General features: G+C 41.2%; 1 protein-coding gene across 1 annotated transcript in view; it reads right to left on the bottom strand.

The window, feature by feature from the left end:
* Window positions 1-17766, bottom strand: part of KSR1 (kinase suppressor of ras 1) — a 248440-nt gene that overhangs the window by 94251 nt on the left and 136423 nt on the right. The window contains exon 3 of the mRNA XM_073615008.1: window positions 709-856. Within this exon, the coding sequence (XP_073471109.1) occupies window positions 709-856 (148 nt within the window). The remainder of the gene's footprint in view (window positions 1-708; window positions 857-17766) is intronic.

Here is a 17766-nt window from a genome sequence, read left to right as displayed (position 1 = left end):
TTGACGATTGGATAAATAGCCTTTACCCAGATACAAGCAATCTGGGGATGTTGAGTCATTTGGGGTCTCAGTGCCCCCCTTGTAAGAGCACACATACAGTCTGTACATTTTTAACAAGAATACTAAATGATTTAGCCTAGTGGCAGCAATGTGTGGGAGTGTATATTCCCACTTTTCGTAGTTATGCAATTTCGCCACATATAGGTGGAGAAGTATACATTTATTGTATATATCAGGCTTTGATTGATTCTCAATCTCTTTTGCTTCAGCTTCTAATGTACACTGTGAGAAACATGCACTGTGCAGTGAAATCAGAAACAGTATTTCAGTACAAGAGAGGAGCCTGTGCAACTGGGTGAGACTGGAGTTCAGCTTTAACACGTGGGCTTATTTATAGACATAAAAGCCAATATCCAAATGCAACCAATCAGATCTCTTCATTTACTTATCTGAATATTTGAGAATCTGATTAGGATCCTGCCCTTAGCACACCGTCTGTGTTGTTTGCATGGTCTTTGAGGCCCTGCTACTATTATTAACCACACAATGTGTATTTATGTCTGGATCCCAAGCAAAAAGTAGTAATAGTGTGTGTTGTGTCTGTAGTCAGAAAATGTTATGTTGGTACTAGATAACCTAATTCCTTTCAGCATTGATATGGCAATCACAATATATTTTACAAATGGATGATAGTGTAAAATTCTTTACCTGACCAGGCTAGTTTCTTTAAACAGGTAAGAGCCCCATTCAGCCTAGAGCACTCTTCTGTGCTGGCTCCATATCTCTTCATGGTCTCTTTCACTTTTAACTCATTCATCTCCAGTAAGGCATCTAGTGTTAAATCTTCAGGTATTTTCTGCAAAATAATAATAATAAAATGAACACACATAAAATTAACAAACGTATGATGTATGCTCTTCAGTATCTATTGTTACACATTCCAATAGCAAGGACTGTAGTCTGACTGTCGTCAAATGAAATGCTATAAATTACCTTCTTTTATTTGCTCCTTTTTGGTTTGTTAAAGTGATTGTAAAGTCTTGTTTTTTTCCCCATAAAAATAACAAACATGTTATACTTACCTGCTCTGTTGCAGTGGATTTGCACAGAGCAGCCCAGATCCTCTTCTTCTGTGATCCTAGTCCCCCCCTCCTGTTCAGTGCCCCCACAGCAAGCAGCTTGCTATGGGGGCACCTGAGCCGAGTCACAGCTCCCTGTGTCCATTAAGACACGGAGCCCCGACCCTGCCTTCTCTCTCCTGATTGGCTAGCTGACTTTGAGTGACAGCAGCGGCAGCCAATGGCACCTGGCATCTGGAAAGTAGGTGTCTCCATCCCCATCATTTGTAAATAAAGGGGGGAGGTTTGGGACTTTAAATGAGGCACATCAGTGGAAAACACATTGGATCAAAAACGCAAGTTTATTGAAGATATACATGACAACGCATATACATGCACAAATGACTGGTTGAAAGATCATCATAACCAATGGCTCAATATTGGGTAATAACATGTAACGGTATCAATCATGAAGAAAATTGTACAAACATCTTGGGCCAGTTGGCTCCATGTAGAAATAACATTAAAATTGAGCGAATCACATCATATGTAATAACATAATGCATCTAGGATAGCCCGTTGGCTCGACGCATTTTGGCGGCTATATCACCTCAACTGGAGCGAATGCATGTAATCTGTAAACATTGTACAAAATTGACATTGTATATATGTATGAGGGCCAGTGAGATCGATAGCTCCCCCAATGAAGATTGAAAACAAAAGGGAGGAATGAGTAAAGGTGTGGAGGAAGGAAATTGTCCAACTCCCTACTTACATGTTGGTACGCAATATGTGTAAATGGCCCTGAACTGGTGGTGACCATCATGCATCGCTCCTGGGATCTGAGGAGGCAAGGACCCCTAGGGAAGATGGACGCCAGCATAAAACTCCTAAAGGGATGGTAGCGTCCATGTTGACACTGCTGGTGATGCCGGGGAGTGACCATGAATGTGTCTAAAAAGACAGAGTGGGTTGGGATGTGGAAATATGAAATATGAACAGGGGTGTGGGCTTGTGCCAAAGCAATGAAAAGTGAATGTGAGTGAAGTGACAGTGTGATTACCATGGTGTTTAGATACAATTAAAGTTCAAAGTGTGTAACAGAATGAAGAGTTTGGTAAGGGACCAACAATATAGTATATCAAAAGGGTGAATAAGGGGAGTTAAAGTTGAAGGAATTGGTTATAGAGGAACCACTGTCTCCAGCAAAACTGAGTGTGTACCTATGTTTTTCTAAATACCAAACTCTAGAACGCCAGGAATATGTGAAGGACACAGCAACAGCAGCCAGCGAACAGCATGGACGCTCAAAGCAAAATGGGGAAATATGTAAGCATGCAGATCAACCCAGGGTCACGCCTCCAGCGTCACGCTGGCGTGACTCAAAGGAGGAGGACCCACACCCAGAGTGGCAGCTGCTGCCGAAGAATACACTCCCCAGTGAGCACGCCATAGGATGATGGAGAAAGGACACCGGCGTGATGGCGCTCATGCAGACGTCACACGCACAACGTCATGCATGGACCTGATGCGCAGCGGGACCAGCCCGCCTAGACCCCCGCAACCAAAACAATGAGGGGGAGAGGGAAGGCCAATCAGGAGGGAGAATCTCGGATGGCTGAGACCCTCGTGGACATCGCTGGACAGAGAGGGACCTCAGGTAAGTGTGAGGGGGGCTGCTGCACTCAGAAGGCTTTTAAATTTATTGTGTAGAATGCATTAAGATGAAAAACCTTCTGCCTTTACAACCACTTTAAATACTATATTTGTGGCCTTCTCAAGGTTGTAAACTTATAAGAGTGCAGCAAAGGCAGAGAGCACAGGTACTTATTTACCATTGTTCCTAGTTCTTTTTGTGGACGATAGAACACCTTCCCCATGTTGTGGAGACAGGGAAAGGGGGCAGGCGATCTGTACCACTCTGTACCAAAACAACTGTCTTCACAATGCAATAGACATAAAAGAGAAGTAGAGTAGCTGTATCGAACATGAATCCATAAACCTGTAATTAGGGGTATATTACCTCTGTAGATTATAGCATGATTCCATTTCTAGAAGACTACACAAAACACTGGTATGAGGCTACCAAGCTGTATGTATGTAATAAATATGTATATATATACTGGAATAGATAGAAAGGTAATCTTTCTTGCTGTACTTTAATATGGAAGAACAAGGGAGTATTCTCTCCTTAGCACAGATACAGAGAAGAATAAATAGAAATGCACAGGAACAAATGAAGGAGTCAGTTTTTCACAGACAGGCGCGTGTGTGCTGTGGGTGGAAGGCTGCTCCCTTCTGCCCATCATACTTGTTTACAATGCCTGGCTATTTTTGCCTAGGAGAACTACTAGACAGCAGCTGCGCAACTCCTCCGACTTGTTTGCATGTTGCTCGACCCCAGCATCGGCCTCAACTGTGTTCTACCAGGAATTTCCAAATCTCTAACAGCAGTAGTGCCAGGGAGTGCATACATCCGCTATAAATGGTGAAGGATGAACAAAAAACACAATGTGCAAATCATGTTTATGAAGCTAAAAGGAAATGTGTTCATACAATAAGGATATTTATACTATTATGATTATTACTATAATTAATTTGCAAAATGTATTATTATTATTGTCAATGGAGAGTTTTCTGCAACGTACCTGCATATGCTAGTGACAGGAAATTTTATATCCCTCTGCTCATTTGAACAGGTAAATGGAGCAGTTTATCTCCCTTACCTTGAACTTGATGTAACAAAGTTTAATTAAATAAAGACCTCCCACATCACAAATAAAAATGTTAATTTAAGAATACTCCTCTTTAACCTCTGCTTTACTAGTATGTGGTTTACTCAACTCAAGGTTGTGAAAGCTCACCAGTGCATTTACTTGGAATCAAGGAATCTCAGAGAGATGACATAGTATCGGCAAAACTGGAGTCCACTGACACTCTGGGAAAATTAATAAATCCCTAACACTACTTTTCTGATGCTATGGCACTTTAAAATGACCGGCATTCGAAAAGAATAAAATTGTTGCTGGCTCTTTCAGTTGCTTTACCGACTATGGCAGATTCGGGTGGTTTTTAATAGCACCAATTTTAAAAAGATGCTGCAATTAATGCGCCAAAATGAAAAATACTTGCCTCCAGTTCCAGGATAATGAAACTGGAGGCAATTAAGAGCAACTATAAGTTGATGTAATGAGACAGGCACAGAGTGCCTTTCTCTGTGTGCTGTATAGCAGCACGGTGGCATAGTTGCCACCACCACTCCCTCCCCTCCCACTTTATTACAATAGTTGAGGAGTTGCTGTAGTCTTCAGTTGACAGTCTAACAACCAGTGATGCTACAGTGGGTGGAGCCTGATTGGAAAACGCAAACACTAGCTTCCATCAGGACTGCTCTCTCCTTGAGCTTAACAGGAGCCAATAGATGGATTCTATAGCCAACAGCAGGCTGTCTATTGGCTATGCATCCAACCACTGCCTGCTGTCTATCAAAGGGGAGCAACCTTGATGGGGAGCTAGTGTCTGACTCCTCATATCAGGCTCCGCCCATCCAGATTCAAAATGATCCTTCCACTGTGCTGTCTGTGTGACAGCGGCAGAAGGAAGTGCAGTTGCACAGAGGATGGAGTATCAATATGGAGACTCTGACCTTGGTGCACCTCCATACTCAGCACATGCACAAATTCATGTACCTGTTTACATCATCAGTGTACCAGGAGGATTTACTTGAAGCAAATGTTAATGTTATTATTTCCAGCTAGGATGTACATATGTGTTAATCCTGAACAAAGCACACTGGTGCAGATTTAAAAAAAAAAATAAATAAAAAACAGATCAAGAGAAACAAGATTTAAGCATTCTAGCTGTAAACCTTTCACCTCTATGACAAAGTGAATGTAAACCCTCACATATACCCAGTTAAGTGAACAGCCTCAGATGATACACAGGAATGAAACAAATCCCCCTACATAAAGTTTTACATGTACAGTATATCTGCTGTCTTCATCTTTCTATATTCTTTAGAAAGTGCACATTGTTTTAGAAAATGTTCTTCCCATTTCAGTAGCGGTAGGGCGGTCTGGGCATATACTGTGTGTGAGCTGATTGGAAAAAAGGCACATAAACACCCCCCCTTGCACATAGGCAGGGGAACAAAGAAACTTGAAGAGCTGTGCTGTGAATAGACAAGCTCTCTGCTTCTGCTAATCTATTTATAGCACTCTCCCTGACACAAAATTTTCATCTGCTTTTATCTCCTGTGAACTTGTAAGAGATTATCATGCTGCTAACAGAGGAACGAAGCAGCAGAAAGACAGGGGACTTAGGTTTTTAGAGAGAGATAAGTAAACATTGCAGATATATGTGCCCAGGTCAGATTTCATGAATGCGGTTTACATCCACTTTAAGGAGTGCTATAGGTTGATACAGGCAACAGTGGTAATTCTCCCTGTTCTAGTCTTTATATATCAGTCCCTACAGTAAAACTCTTATTAAAAAGGGGAGTTTGGGTTTCATTAAAAAAATAAATAAATAAATAATTATACTCAGGTGTATGCAGCATCAGTCCGATGCTTCATCTGCACTCTAGTCATTAAGCTCTCTGCTTTGCCCCTCCAGTGCTCACTGGGGAACTGGGTTGTGGAGGGGATGGGAGTGGCTGGCATAGTCTCCCAGTGGCTGGCTTAGAGGCTGATTCAGAGCAGCCAGTCCAAGCATCTGGGTGGATCCCGACTGTAAATTTGGGATCTTTCCCGAGCCTGGGCTGGCTGAGTGATGTCAGCTGACAGTGGGTTTTAACTTGCTGTCGACTGAAAACGGGTCACAGGAGTGCAGTTAATTTTACAGGAGAAGTATGGCCAAAATAGCTTTGGCCATACTTCTAATGTTTTCCATAAGGTAGTACATGGTGTAAATGATGATGTGCAAAGCCGAATAATCCATACCAACCAATCACATTTTTTTTTACCAATGTGAACTCTGGTTACTATGATGGGAAAGAAACCCTTGTTTTTCCAGAGTAGGTCGCAGAACAAAGAAAAAAAAAAAATCGGGTTTAATCGAATTAAACTACTGTCTTCTTTAATCGAACAACATGGAAGTGATGAGTTAACAGTACAGGATGCAACAAAGTAACATTATATACTTATTTTAAAAAGTAAACTACCATGCATACAGTTGTGCGCCTAAGTTTATATACCCTGACAGAATTTATGATTTCTTGGCCATTTTTCAGAGAATATGAATGATAACACAAACTTTTTTTCACTCATGGTTAGTGTTTGGCTGAAGCCATTTATTATCAATCAACTGTGTTTACTCAGCTCAACTGGCTCAATGATATTGAGGTCAGGAGACTAAGATGGCCACTTCAGAACCTTTACTTTATTCTGCTGTAGCCAATGACAGGACGATTTGGCCTTGTGTTTTGGATCATTGTCATGTAGGAATGTTCAAGTACGTCCCATGTGCAGCTTCCTGGCTGATGAATGTAAATGTTCCTTCAGTATTTTGAGGCTTGTCGCTGTGCTGTGTGGCGTATTGTAAGTGGGATACTTTGTGGCATTTGCATAGTAATGGCTTTCTTCTGGTGACTCAACTATGCAGCCCATCTTTCTTCAAGTGCCTCCTTATTGTGCATCTTGAAACAGCCACACCACATGTTTTCAGAGAGTCCTGTATTTCACCTGAATTTATTTGTGGGTTTTTCTTTGCATCCCAAACAATTTTCCTGGCAGTTGTGGCTGAAATTTTAGTTGGTCTACCTTACCCTGGTTTGGTTTCAACAGAACCCCTCATTTTCCACTTCTTGATTAGCGTTTGAACACTGCTGATTGGCATGCTCAATTCCTTGGATATCTTTTTATATCCCTTTCCTGTTTTAAAAACAGTTAAACTACCTTTTCCCGCAGATCCTTTGACAATTCTTTTGCTTTCCTCATGACTCAGAATCCAGGGTATGTAAACTTTTGATCAGGGTCATTTGGGTAGTTTCTGTTGCTATTATGATTTAAAAAGAGTAAACACAGTTGATTGATAATAAATGGCTTCAGCCAAACACTAACCATAAGTGAAAGAAAGGTTTTGTGTTATTATTCATATTCTCTGAAAAATGTCCAAGAAATCAAATTCTTCCAGGGTATGTAAACTTATGAGCACAACTGTATATTGTACCTATAGGTAAGCCTATAAGGCTTACCTATAGGTACTGTAAATAGCTTCTAAACTTGTGCCATTTAGGAGATATTCACTGTATACTGCGCCAATTACGTCAATCGACACATTCGCTTGGAAGGAATGGCTGCACGTGCAATTTCTGAAGAAGCCTGTGCTGTGACTGGCAGGAGAGACGCAACACAGCTCTGGCCAGTCACACAGCTGGAGTCAGCGGACCCGGAAGGAAGACGGGCGAAAATGGATAAGGCCTCCAGCGGGGAAAAAAAAGGGCTTCGTTTGCAGGTAAAGTTTAACATAATGTGCTAGTATGCAAAAATAATAAATAAATAAAACAAAACAGCGTTTATTTCCTCTAATGCAAACTAGAGGCAATTGTTGGTACAAAAATCTTGCAGATTTCAAACAGTTGTCCAAAAAAAAAAAAAATAAAGTTCAATTGTTAAGCAATTTCAAGGATTATAGGGGAAAAATACCTTATCATTCAATTAAGTAACTTTACAAGCTTTGTCACTGTTGGATCAATGGACTCCACCACCACACTAATCACTGATATTTGCCTTGACCAGAGTATCAGTACAGAATCTTTGGGAGGTCCACAAAACAGTCGTGTGGCGTTCTGGGTCTAGGTTCAGGCAGCATGCACAAATCTGATAGGTTACAGATGCAAGGAACATTAACATTCTTGTGCATCTTGCAGCGTTTGCCAGGAGTAAAAAGTAATCGGCAAGCTATGCAAATTCAACATAACTTGATCTTAATGCAGTTACACAGGGTGCCACAAGGCCCTAAAATGCCCTTTTGAAAAACACTGTACAAGTCCCTCTCCTCTATGACATGCTCTCCTTGACTACATAATATCTGATAAATAAGCCTCCTGAGGGCTTTGTCCCCCCTTTTCTACAGAAGTGGGAATGAAACTTAGACAAAACTTTTATCAGTAAACAGAGAACGTAACCTGTGCTTTGCTCACCATACTTCCATCTCAAGTAGATATCAGGAGGCGGGCTATAAAATTTATGACACGCTGATAAAGAGTGCCCACCCTCCTACGTAGGATTTTTTTTTTTTTTTTTTATAGATTTCCCTCCTGTGTTAGCATTGCCATCAGGGGCATGGCTCCCTGATACACATCATTTGGTCATGTCCCCTAATATTTTTCTTTTGGGATTTGGTTCGGAGTCTGATCTATAAACTTAGACTTTTCTTTGGCAAATCCATCGGAGACATGTTTACTTCTTCTTGCACCACTCGAGGAGTAGATACAAGAGAATCCTTCTGATCAACCTGCTCAATGCCACCAAGGTCTGAATCCCCCAAAAATAGAAAAGTCAGAACCCCCGCCCGACAGTTGGGCAGTGGATATCTGTGGTAAATTAGATCAACGAGATAGAATGCCTGACATCAGCTATGAAACGTAGAGATGAACAATTCCGTAAAACAAGGTATTACTGACACAATTTCAAATACTAATGGGACTACAATACATACATATCTTCTCTGTTCACTCAGACAGTACCTCCTGCGTAGAAGGTATTTCTTACTTCTATGCTGCCTTACAGGCCCCATAGAACTTAACTTCACTTCTTTCCCTTTTGTTTTTTACTATTTCTCCACTGTTCCCATGCGTACTTTGTTCTAGCCTTCTTACCACTATTTGCTTGTCCATGAGTGCTCACTTAAGTTTTGTAAAATAAGTACCTTCAGCATCGCAATATTTTCTGAGGCCCTAGTGTAACATCTGAGATTCATGGGCCAAGAGACCCCTACATGTTTTTGTAGTTAATTTGTTTATGTCTATGAGTACTTATCAACATTACCATAGGGATCAAGACATAAAAGGAATCTAATTATGCCTGTGACCTCTTTGTTTATGTTGTTATATTTTCTCTGGCTCCGGAAGCTTACTTACTGTACAATGGATGTTTATGCAATGCTGAAGTACAAAATAAATTAATAAATTAAAATAAATAAAAATGATGCCCCTTTAAAAATGGAGAGATCGTATTAGCTTTTCCACTACTACTTGAACACCATCAGGCCACATGCCTAGCCAATGTGTCTGTTGCCTGCTGAATGATCAAGAAAGCTCAAAGAAGTCCCAGGCTGTAGCAGTCTGCATGGGAGTAAAGGTAAGGTAAGTATGTTCTACATTTCTAAGAAACAAATCTTCTTGAGCAGAAAAGTTTGTGAAAAAAAGAACATTTGCAAAAAGGAATGTTTTTGCCAAAAAAGCAAGAAATCTGGCATGTAAACAATGAGGTCTGAATACAACGAGCAGCCAAATGTGTAGGCAGATTCTGAAACAGTTGGGAGAACAGTACTAATTTCTCAGTACATGTATAGTGTTAACTGAAGAACTTGAATCAGTCATTAGATTACATAAGTAGTATTTGCATTTTCATTGAGGATTTTTATTAAAATTTACATAAGAGATGGGTAAAGGGGAAAATGTGGAACACTTAAAAACCCACTCACTACATGATACATTTATAAGCCAAGTAGTCAACCTAATTGAAAGTGGAAACTGTCCCAAAAGTCCAAGTTATTTCAGCATGGAAATATTATTGTCCTTCCATTCGCATCTGCACATAATCTTTTTTGTTTAAAGTTGAACTCAAGGCAGCATTAAAAACACAAAATGATTGCAGCTCTTTAATAAATCATTAAATGGAATTGCAATGTATTTATAAAAGCAAGCATCTTAGGTACCTGAATTTAACTTGCTATCAGCATCATGCAGTCAGTACTCTACACAGTAGATCTTAGACTACAGAAAGGGAAAAGCTGAACAAAGAATTCAAATATCAACAAGGGACATAATGATAGGAGTCACTGGTGTGCTGCTTCTCCTTCACTGTCCAGTCTTATTCTGTGGAAGGGGCAAGACATGGAAATTTTACTCAACTGCTGCATAGAAAAAAAACTCAGGTCTTCTGTCCTGCCAGACAGAGCTGCACTGTATAGCAGAGATGGGAAAATCTCATGAATGAATGGACAGAAATGTATATCCTTTAACAGGTAAAACAGCTTCCACATATGTATTTCTTCTGTTTATTTAGCCCCAAATACTCACCTAACTGTGACGTTTCAGGAGACATACCAAGTCCCAAGACATCTCTTTTATTCTTCTAGAAATCTAGACTAGGAATCCTTCTTTGGGCGCCTACATCACTGCCTGGTGAGGTAACCATGTCCCATTGTGTCCATCAAGGTCCTCATAAAGTTCTGAAAGCTGTGTGGTGATGTCAAAATGAGGGGCAGCAGCTGGCCAGGACTGCAACAGTGGATCAACAGCATCAAAATTGGATTTTTGTACATACTTTAAAATAATTTCTTCAGAGACTGTTGGGTTATGGTAAAACCCTTCATCCCAGCATGCCTTAGTTAGACCATAAACCTGAATTAGGATTTGTCTGAACCATCAAGAAGTGGTGAGACGAGAAGTTGGTTCCCTTTTTATGGTCACTGTCAGGAATGACTATAGAGTCTGTCTTTTTTTTATTAACAGGAATTGAGTCTGTCTTTTTAATGGAAACCTTGGCTGTAAGGAGACACGCACAGCACAAACTATGCTCCCAACAGTGGAGGGGGATCTTATGACGAACTGTAGCTAGACAGGGAAATGGAAACTATGTGCTGTTCGAGAAGAAAGATCAAAACCACCTTAGTAAAGAGGAGAAACTGGAATATCAATGATTGATTCAAAAGGTGGCTTCTGAAGTGCTGAGAGAACCAAGTTCAGATCCCACGGAGTCATGGGTGAATGCACAGGGGGGAGTCATATGAGAGACACCCTGTAAGAAAGACTTAAAGAGTGGGAAGCTAGCGGTCTCTGGGAAACAATTACAAAATACAGAGATCTGCCACTTAAATGGTAGTTGTGGTAAAATTCTGACCTAGGCCCATTTGCAAAAAGGCCATAATTTGTCCAATGGAGAATTTTCTGGGATGAAAGTTCCCTTTCTCATATCAGGTGAAGTATGACTTCCATACTTGATGGTAGACCTTGCAGGAACTACACATCCTATCTATTAGGATCCTGGGAATCTCTGATGCAGAGATGCCTGAATTGCTCAAATAGTAAACTGCCCCCTAGGACCGAGCATCCAGACATGATCTGGAAGAGCCCAAAGAGCATCAGGCCAGGATTATGATCAGTTTGGCATACTACATCTGCCTGGGCCAGCCCAGAGCTATGAGGATCACCAGAATGCCATCCATCTGGAACCTGCAAAGCAGTCGAGGAAGGTGCTTCAGGGGAGAAAAAGGTATCAGGGCAAACTGATTCCACAAAGCAACCACAGCATTCACTATTCCTGCTAGGTGATTTCTGCGCCAGGTTTTCATATGGTGCCCAGAGGCCTCAGTGATGAGAGTGCATGCTCATGCGACTTATCAAGACTTATTACGGAGTGAGTCTTCAGAGAAAAATTCACACCTGTGCCTATGTCATGGCTCTAGACTAAGAAAGTTTTCTGAGGCTAAAACAGAACACTTAGATCTTGAAAGTGCCACAATGCAAAAGCCAGCACCTGAAGGTTACCTTCCAAGCTAGCACCACAATCATCCAGTCTGCTGGGGTCTGGTTATGTCCTACAAAGCTAGAGCGGAGAACCAGTCGATCTGGATCGTTACATAAAAGAGACCAGCTCAGCAGCCTGTGTGAATAATATTAAACATCTTGTTTAGAGGAAAAAAAAAGCTAGAAAAATTATTAGACTTTTCTGAGCAGAGCAGGGAAAAGATGTCTATTCTCACAAAACAGTAGCAAAAAAATTAGGCATGCTGAGAGTAGGCAGGGTTATACTGGGGCTTGCTACTGTTCTTTCTTCACCAGTGCCCAAATCCTCCTGTAGGTGTAAGTATATTCCAAGAGTCTCTGAATTCCTGTGTCCCTCAATAGGGAGGACGTGAAAAATAAAAAAAAATGTGCATGTAGTTAAATTGTACATTTACTTTGGTATGATTTAAAATAGCATTAAAAAAAAAATTCAAAAGAGCGTGCACTGAGTGTCCAAAAACAGCTGAAATTCAATTATAAATTGTATTCTGAATTGCTGTAGATCATAGTCTGGGCTGTAGATCTAGTATGGGCTAGAACACAAAAACACACTTTAAATTTGGTCTGATCTTAGTCAATTGCAGTTCTGTAACCTGGTCAAACAAGAGTGCCAGCTAGGCCTGCAGAGTACAGCGCTTGTAGGCACCATTTTCCAGAAAGAATAAGTGTCACTCTAATTAATCTTATTGGTTCAGTACAAGCCAAATGCCTGACGTGCTCAGCACCTAAGCCCTCTGACACCACTACAGCTCTAAGAACACTAATTCTTCTATTCACTTGGCATGCCTTCTTTTGTGCAATTAGTAGAATAGAATAGTGGTTTGTTTATAGGTTATAAATAACTGAAAGCAGATTAGATCATAACCACCTTAATGACCTAGGCGCAAGGGAGATCAGACAAGTCTTCTGAACCTGCTGCCTGGCTTCTACAACACGCGACAATATCAGTTCAAGCCTTATTCAGGAGCACAAGTGCGACAGCTGCAGCATATACATTGACCGCATCAGTGCACAACTGGACATAATTTTTTTCCCATTCCCCACAGAGCAAAACCTCGGTTTTGTTGGGTTTCACAGGGATTCTGAGTGAATTGGATCTACACACTGCATCTGAGCACCACAAACCAAAAATGCTATTTAATTCACTACTAATAATCAAAGCAAACTTCCCCACCCAACCATCCATGTCGTTTCCCCCCCCCCCCCCCAGCATTTCTGGTCATGGCCATCTTGAGTAAGGGCAGATTATCTATGTAGCATTTACTTCCTGGAATCCATTTGCCCTTAGCTCAGGCAAGCAGGCAGGAGGGTGTGCTTAGCTTAGTGGATTTCAGCCAGACATATCGTTTAGTGTTGAAGCCAAATAAGTACATTTTAGTCTCATCTTTCTGAGGCCACATGGAAAAGGGTGTTATGGTCAGTTGAGGCTAAAATTTTATTATTTGGCCTCAACACCAAATTAAATGTATGGCGGAAATCTAATACAAGCTCACCATCAAAATAACACCATTCCTACAGTAAAGCATGGAGGTGGTAATATCCTGGTATGGGATGTTTCTCTGTAGCAGGGACTTGTCAAAATAGAAGGAAAAACGGATTGGGGGAAAATACCATCAAATTCTTGAGAAAAATCTGTTGTCAATAGTAAGAAGGTTTAACTTCCAACATGGCAATGACCCAAAGCACACAGCAAAAGGAGAAAAAGGTGAATGTCCTTGTATGGCTTACACTTAAACTGGAGCTAAATTGTGCTTTAAGAACTTCAAAAAATCCAAAGCTTCCCAAAATCTTTTGAAATGCTTTGTGAAAGCTTGATGTACACACTGCTCTTACAGAAGAGGAGAGCATGTGAATAAGGACATTCAGTGGAACTGGATAGATGCATCAACTAAAAAAGGTCATTAAAGGAATGGCTATAGGCTTACTATATATAACCATTTCAACGATTGTTCACCTACCTGCATGTGATATTTCTGTATGTTCACCTACCTGCATGTGATATTTCTGTATGTTCACCTACCTGCATGTGATATTTCTGTATGTTCACCTACCTGCATATGATATTTCTGTATGTGAACCAAATTTTTTAATGGTAGAACGAACATGTGATAAAAAAAAAAAAAATGCAGTCAGAATAGACAATGTAGCTTAGTAAAATTTAAAAGGGAAGTGAACCCATCCATAAAACATGCCGGAAATATAACACTCCCATTGGTTGTGCACTCAACCAAACTGTCAAACCATCCAATGGCTGGTGTCATAACTGATCACATGTGCAGCATTATGGCAGTTGTAGATTAAAGAGAGGCCAAGATGGCAGCTTCCTTGGCTGAAAACAATAGGGGGTTTACTTACACTTTAACTTTAACCCCAAAACTCAGGAGTAACCAAGTAATGTTCTGGAACAGCCAAGCAAGAGTTCAGCCCTCATTCTGGCTGTAATGCTGTGTCGTGACCCGAAGAAAGCTGTTTATAAGGAATTCCAGGAATATGAATATACCATGACTATTATAAGCAGAAATGATCTGAAATTCCATCTAACTACTGTGCAACTCAGAGCAGCAGCTACCGGAAACTTTTGGATGAGATTCTTATTTAGGGAGATTCCAACAGTTACTGAACACAAGGCTCAAATACAGATTTCCTGCATAGATTGTAATTCCTACACAATGTATTTAATAAAAGCAAATGCATACAACTGTGTTTTTCACTAAAAGAGAAACTCTAAAGGCTTGTTTACAACAGCGGATTGTAGTAACACACATGCAGGCATTACCACAGCAACAAAGCATCCATTCATTTAAATGGCACCCCATAGAATACACCTGCTTTGCAATAGAAAAAAGCAGAATGCCCTAAATTTTCATGCACTGAGGTGTGTTAGGCCCCTTTCACACGATCGGACCGTTCAGGTCCGCCTGTCAGTTTTGACGGCGGACCTGAACGGGCGATCCATGTTAGCCTATGGAGCGTCGGATGTCAGCGGAGACATGTCCGCTGACATCCGACCCCGTCCGATCCGCTAAAAGCAGACGGATGGCTCTACGTCCAGATCCGTCGCTGGCGGATCGGATCGGGTGAGATCTGACGAAAACGGACACGCTGTCCGTTTTCGTCCGATCCCTCCATAGGCGGCAGCGGCGCCTGACAAGCCCCTCCCCGCTCAGTGAGCAGAGAGGGACCTGTCATCCGCCGGCTCAGCGGAGATCAACGGACTGATCTCCCGCTGAGCCGGCGGACCGAGGAGGGCTCCGTAGAAACGGAGTCCGCCTCATGTGAAAGGGGCCTTACAGCCCACTACTTTAAAAAAAAAAGGGTGCCTAATGAAGCAACACACCTCAATGCACTCCAGCTCATTGCAATCAGGTGAGGATGGTTTACACTTTGGCTCCATTCACACCTGTGGGACTTGTCAGGCAACTTTGAACATCAAAGTTGCCTGACAAGTCGCACCCTATGTTTTCCAATGAGTACTGTTTGTATCTATGTGACTTAAAGTCACAGCGACTTCAAAGTAGTTCATGCACTACTTTGGTCTGACTTTAATGCGACTTGAACGCCATAGACTTCAATGTTAACCCTCAAAAGTCACATTAAAGTCACACCTGAATATTACATGTGACAGTTGTGCATCAGTTGTTCATTATCAGTGAATAAAGCCAAAGTCGCATTCAAGTCGTAACCAACCAAAGTTGCGTCAAAGTTGCACTCCAAAGTCACACGACTTTGGAGTCATACAAGTGTGAATGGAGCCTTATCTGTGTCCGCTGCTGTCCTATTTTTTAGGCTTTTTCTTTTAAACATCCACTGTAGTGCATTTGCATACATTTTCATTATTCTATTGGGCATCACAGCACATTGTAATGCAAATAAAATAAACTTGTCCCATTTTCAAACTGCAGCGAATTGATCTAAACAGTTTCAATGAACAACATTGCTTCTTTTAACACATCCATGTTAAAATGGAAAATATGTGAATGGGTCCTTAGAGTCAACTTTATTTTAATATATCCTTACACTAATGCAGGGGTCTCCAAACTTTCGAAAAAAAAAAAAGGGCCAGTTTACTGCTCTCCAAACTGTAGGAGGGCCAGTCTGTGGCCAGTGGGAGTTGAAAATGCCCTGACGTCGGTGGGAGTAAAAAATACCATAGGGCTTGGTGGTCAGTGGAAATAAAGAAATTACATCATTGGCGTCGGTATGAGGAATAGCGCCCCATCACTGGTGTCAGTGGGAAGATTGGTTCCTCATCTCTAGTGAGAGTGGGAGGAATACTACCCTATTGAATAGTGCCCTGAGGGCCAGATAAAGGCAAGCAAAGGGCCACATTCGGCCCACGGGCTGCAGTTTGGAGACCTCTAACTAATGTATAAAACCTGCTGTTACTATATAAACCATATTTGTTTCATCCTTAGATTTCAAGTGAACAAAGAAACATGTAAAAACCTGCCCACAGCTCTGCCTGCTGGCTGCATTTGATAACACAACATTACATTCATTCCGTGCAAATGGAGCAAAAAAACAAACAAACCTAAAATAGGCTATTCAAATGTAAACAATTAATTTTGAAAATGAAAAATACCACATTCGCCCACTAGATGGAGCTAAGTATTATAGGAAATCACTAACACTGTTTACAGTCGAACAGAACAGGACATAGCCCGTTTGCTTTTTTTTTTTGCAGCCTATTCACGCAAATCAAATGTACATGCAGCACTTTCACAAGGTGAATGGCTATGCAAATTCTTTATAAATCAACACCTAAAAAATATTAATATATATCAAAATACCCACATTACTGGCTGGTAAAACTGACAGATGCTGCATAGATTTGCCAGAGGTTTATCTATGCAGTAGCATACCTCCCAACTTTGAGATGGGAATGAGGGACATTTATTAGCAAAAGTATGTAGCATAGGACACACCCCCTGCCACGCCCCCTTAAAAGGAGAATTATGCAAAAAAAAAAAATGAGAAGGATTACATAGTTACATAGTAGGTGAGGTTGAAAAAAGACACAAGTCCATCAAGTCCAACCCATGTGTGATATGTCAGTATTACATTGTATATCCCTGTATGTTGCGGTCATTCAGGTGATTATCTAATAGTTTCTTGAAACTATCAATGCTCCCCGCTGAGACCACCGCCTGTGGAAGGGAATTTCACATCCTTGCCGCTCTTACAGTAAAGATCCCTCTACGTAGTTTAAGGTTAAACCTCTTTTCTTCTAATTTTAATGAGTGGCCCGAGTCTTGTTAAACTCTCTTCTGCAAAAAAGTTTTTATTCCTATTGTGGGGTCACCAGTACGGTATTTGTATATTGAAATCATATCCCCTCTCAAACGTCTCTTCTCCAGAGAGAATAAATTCAGTGCTCGCAACCTTTCCTTATAACTAATATCCTCCAGACCCTTTATCAGCTTTGTTGCCCTTCTTTGTACTTGCTCCATTTCCATTACATGCTTCCTGAGGACTGGTGCCCAGAACTGGACAGCATACTCTAGGTGCGGCCGGACCAGAGTCTTGTAGAGCGGGAAAATGATCGTTTTATCTCTGGAGTTGATCTCCTTTTTAATGCATGCCAATATTCTGTTTGCTTTGTTAGCAGCTTGGCATTGCATGCTATTGCTGAGCCTATCATCTATTAGGACCCCCAGGTCCTTTTCCATCCTAGATTCCCCCAGTGTATATATTGCATGCATATTTTTGCCACCCAAATGCATTATTTTACATTTTTCTACATTGAACCTCATTTGCCATCTAGTTGCCCACCCCATCAATTTGTTCAGATCTTTTTGCAAGGTTTCCACATCCTGCGGAGAAGTTATTGCCCTGCTTAGCATAGTATCGTCCGCAAATACAGAGATTGAACTGTTTACCCCATCCTCCAGGTCATTTATGAACAAATTAAATAGGATTGGTCCCAGCACAGAACCCTGGGGGACCCCACTACCCACCCCTGACCATTCCGAGTAC

Source organism: Aquarana catesbeiana, linkage group LG02, assembly GCF_042186555.1.
Source record: "Aquarana catesbeiana isolate 2022-GZ linkage group LG02, ASM4218655v1, whole genome shotgun sequence".
Classification (NCBI taxonomy): Eukaryota; Metazoa; Chordata; class Amphibia; order Anura; family Ranidae; genus Aquarana; species Aquarana catesbeiana.
This window is presented reverse-complemented; position numbering and strand designations above follow the sequence as displayed.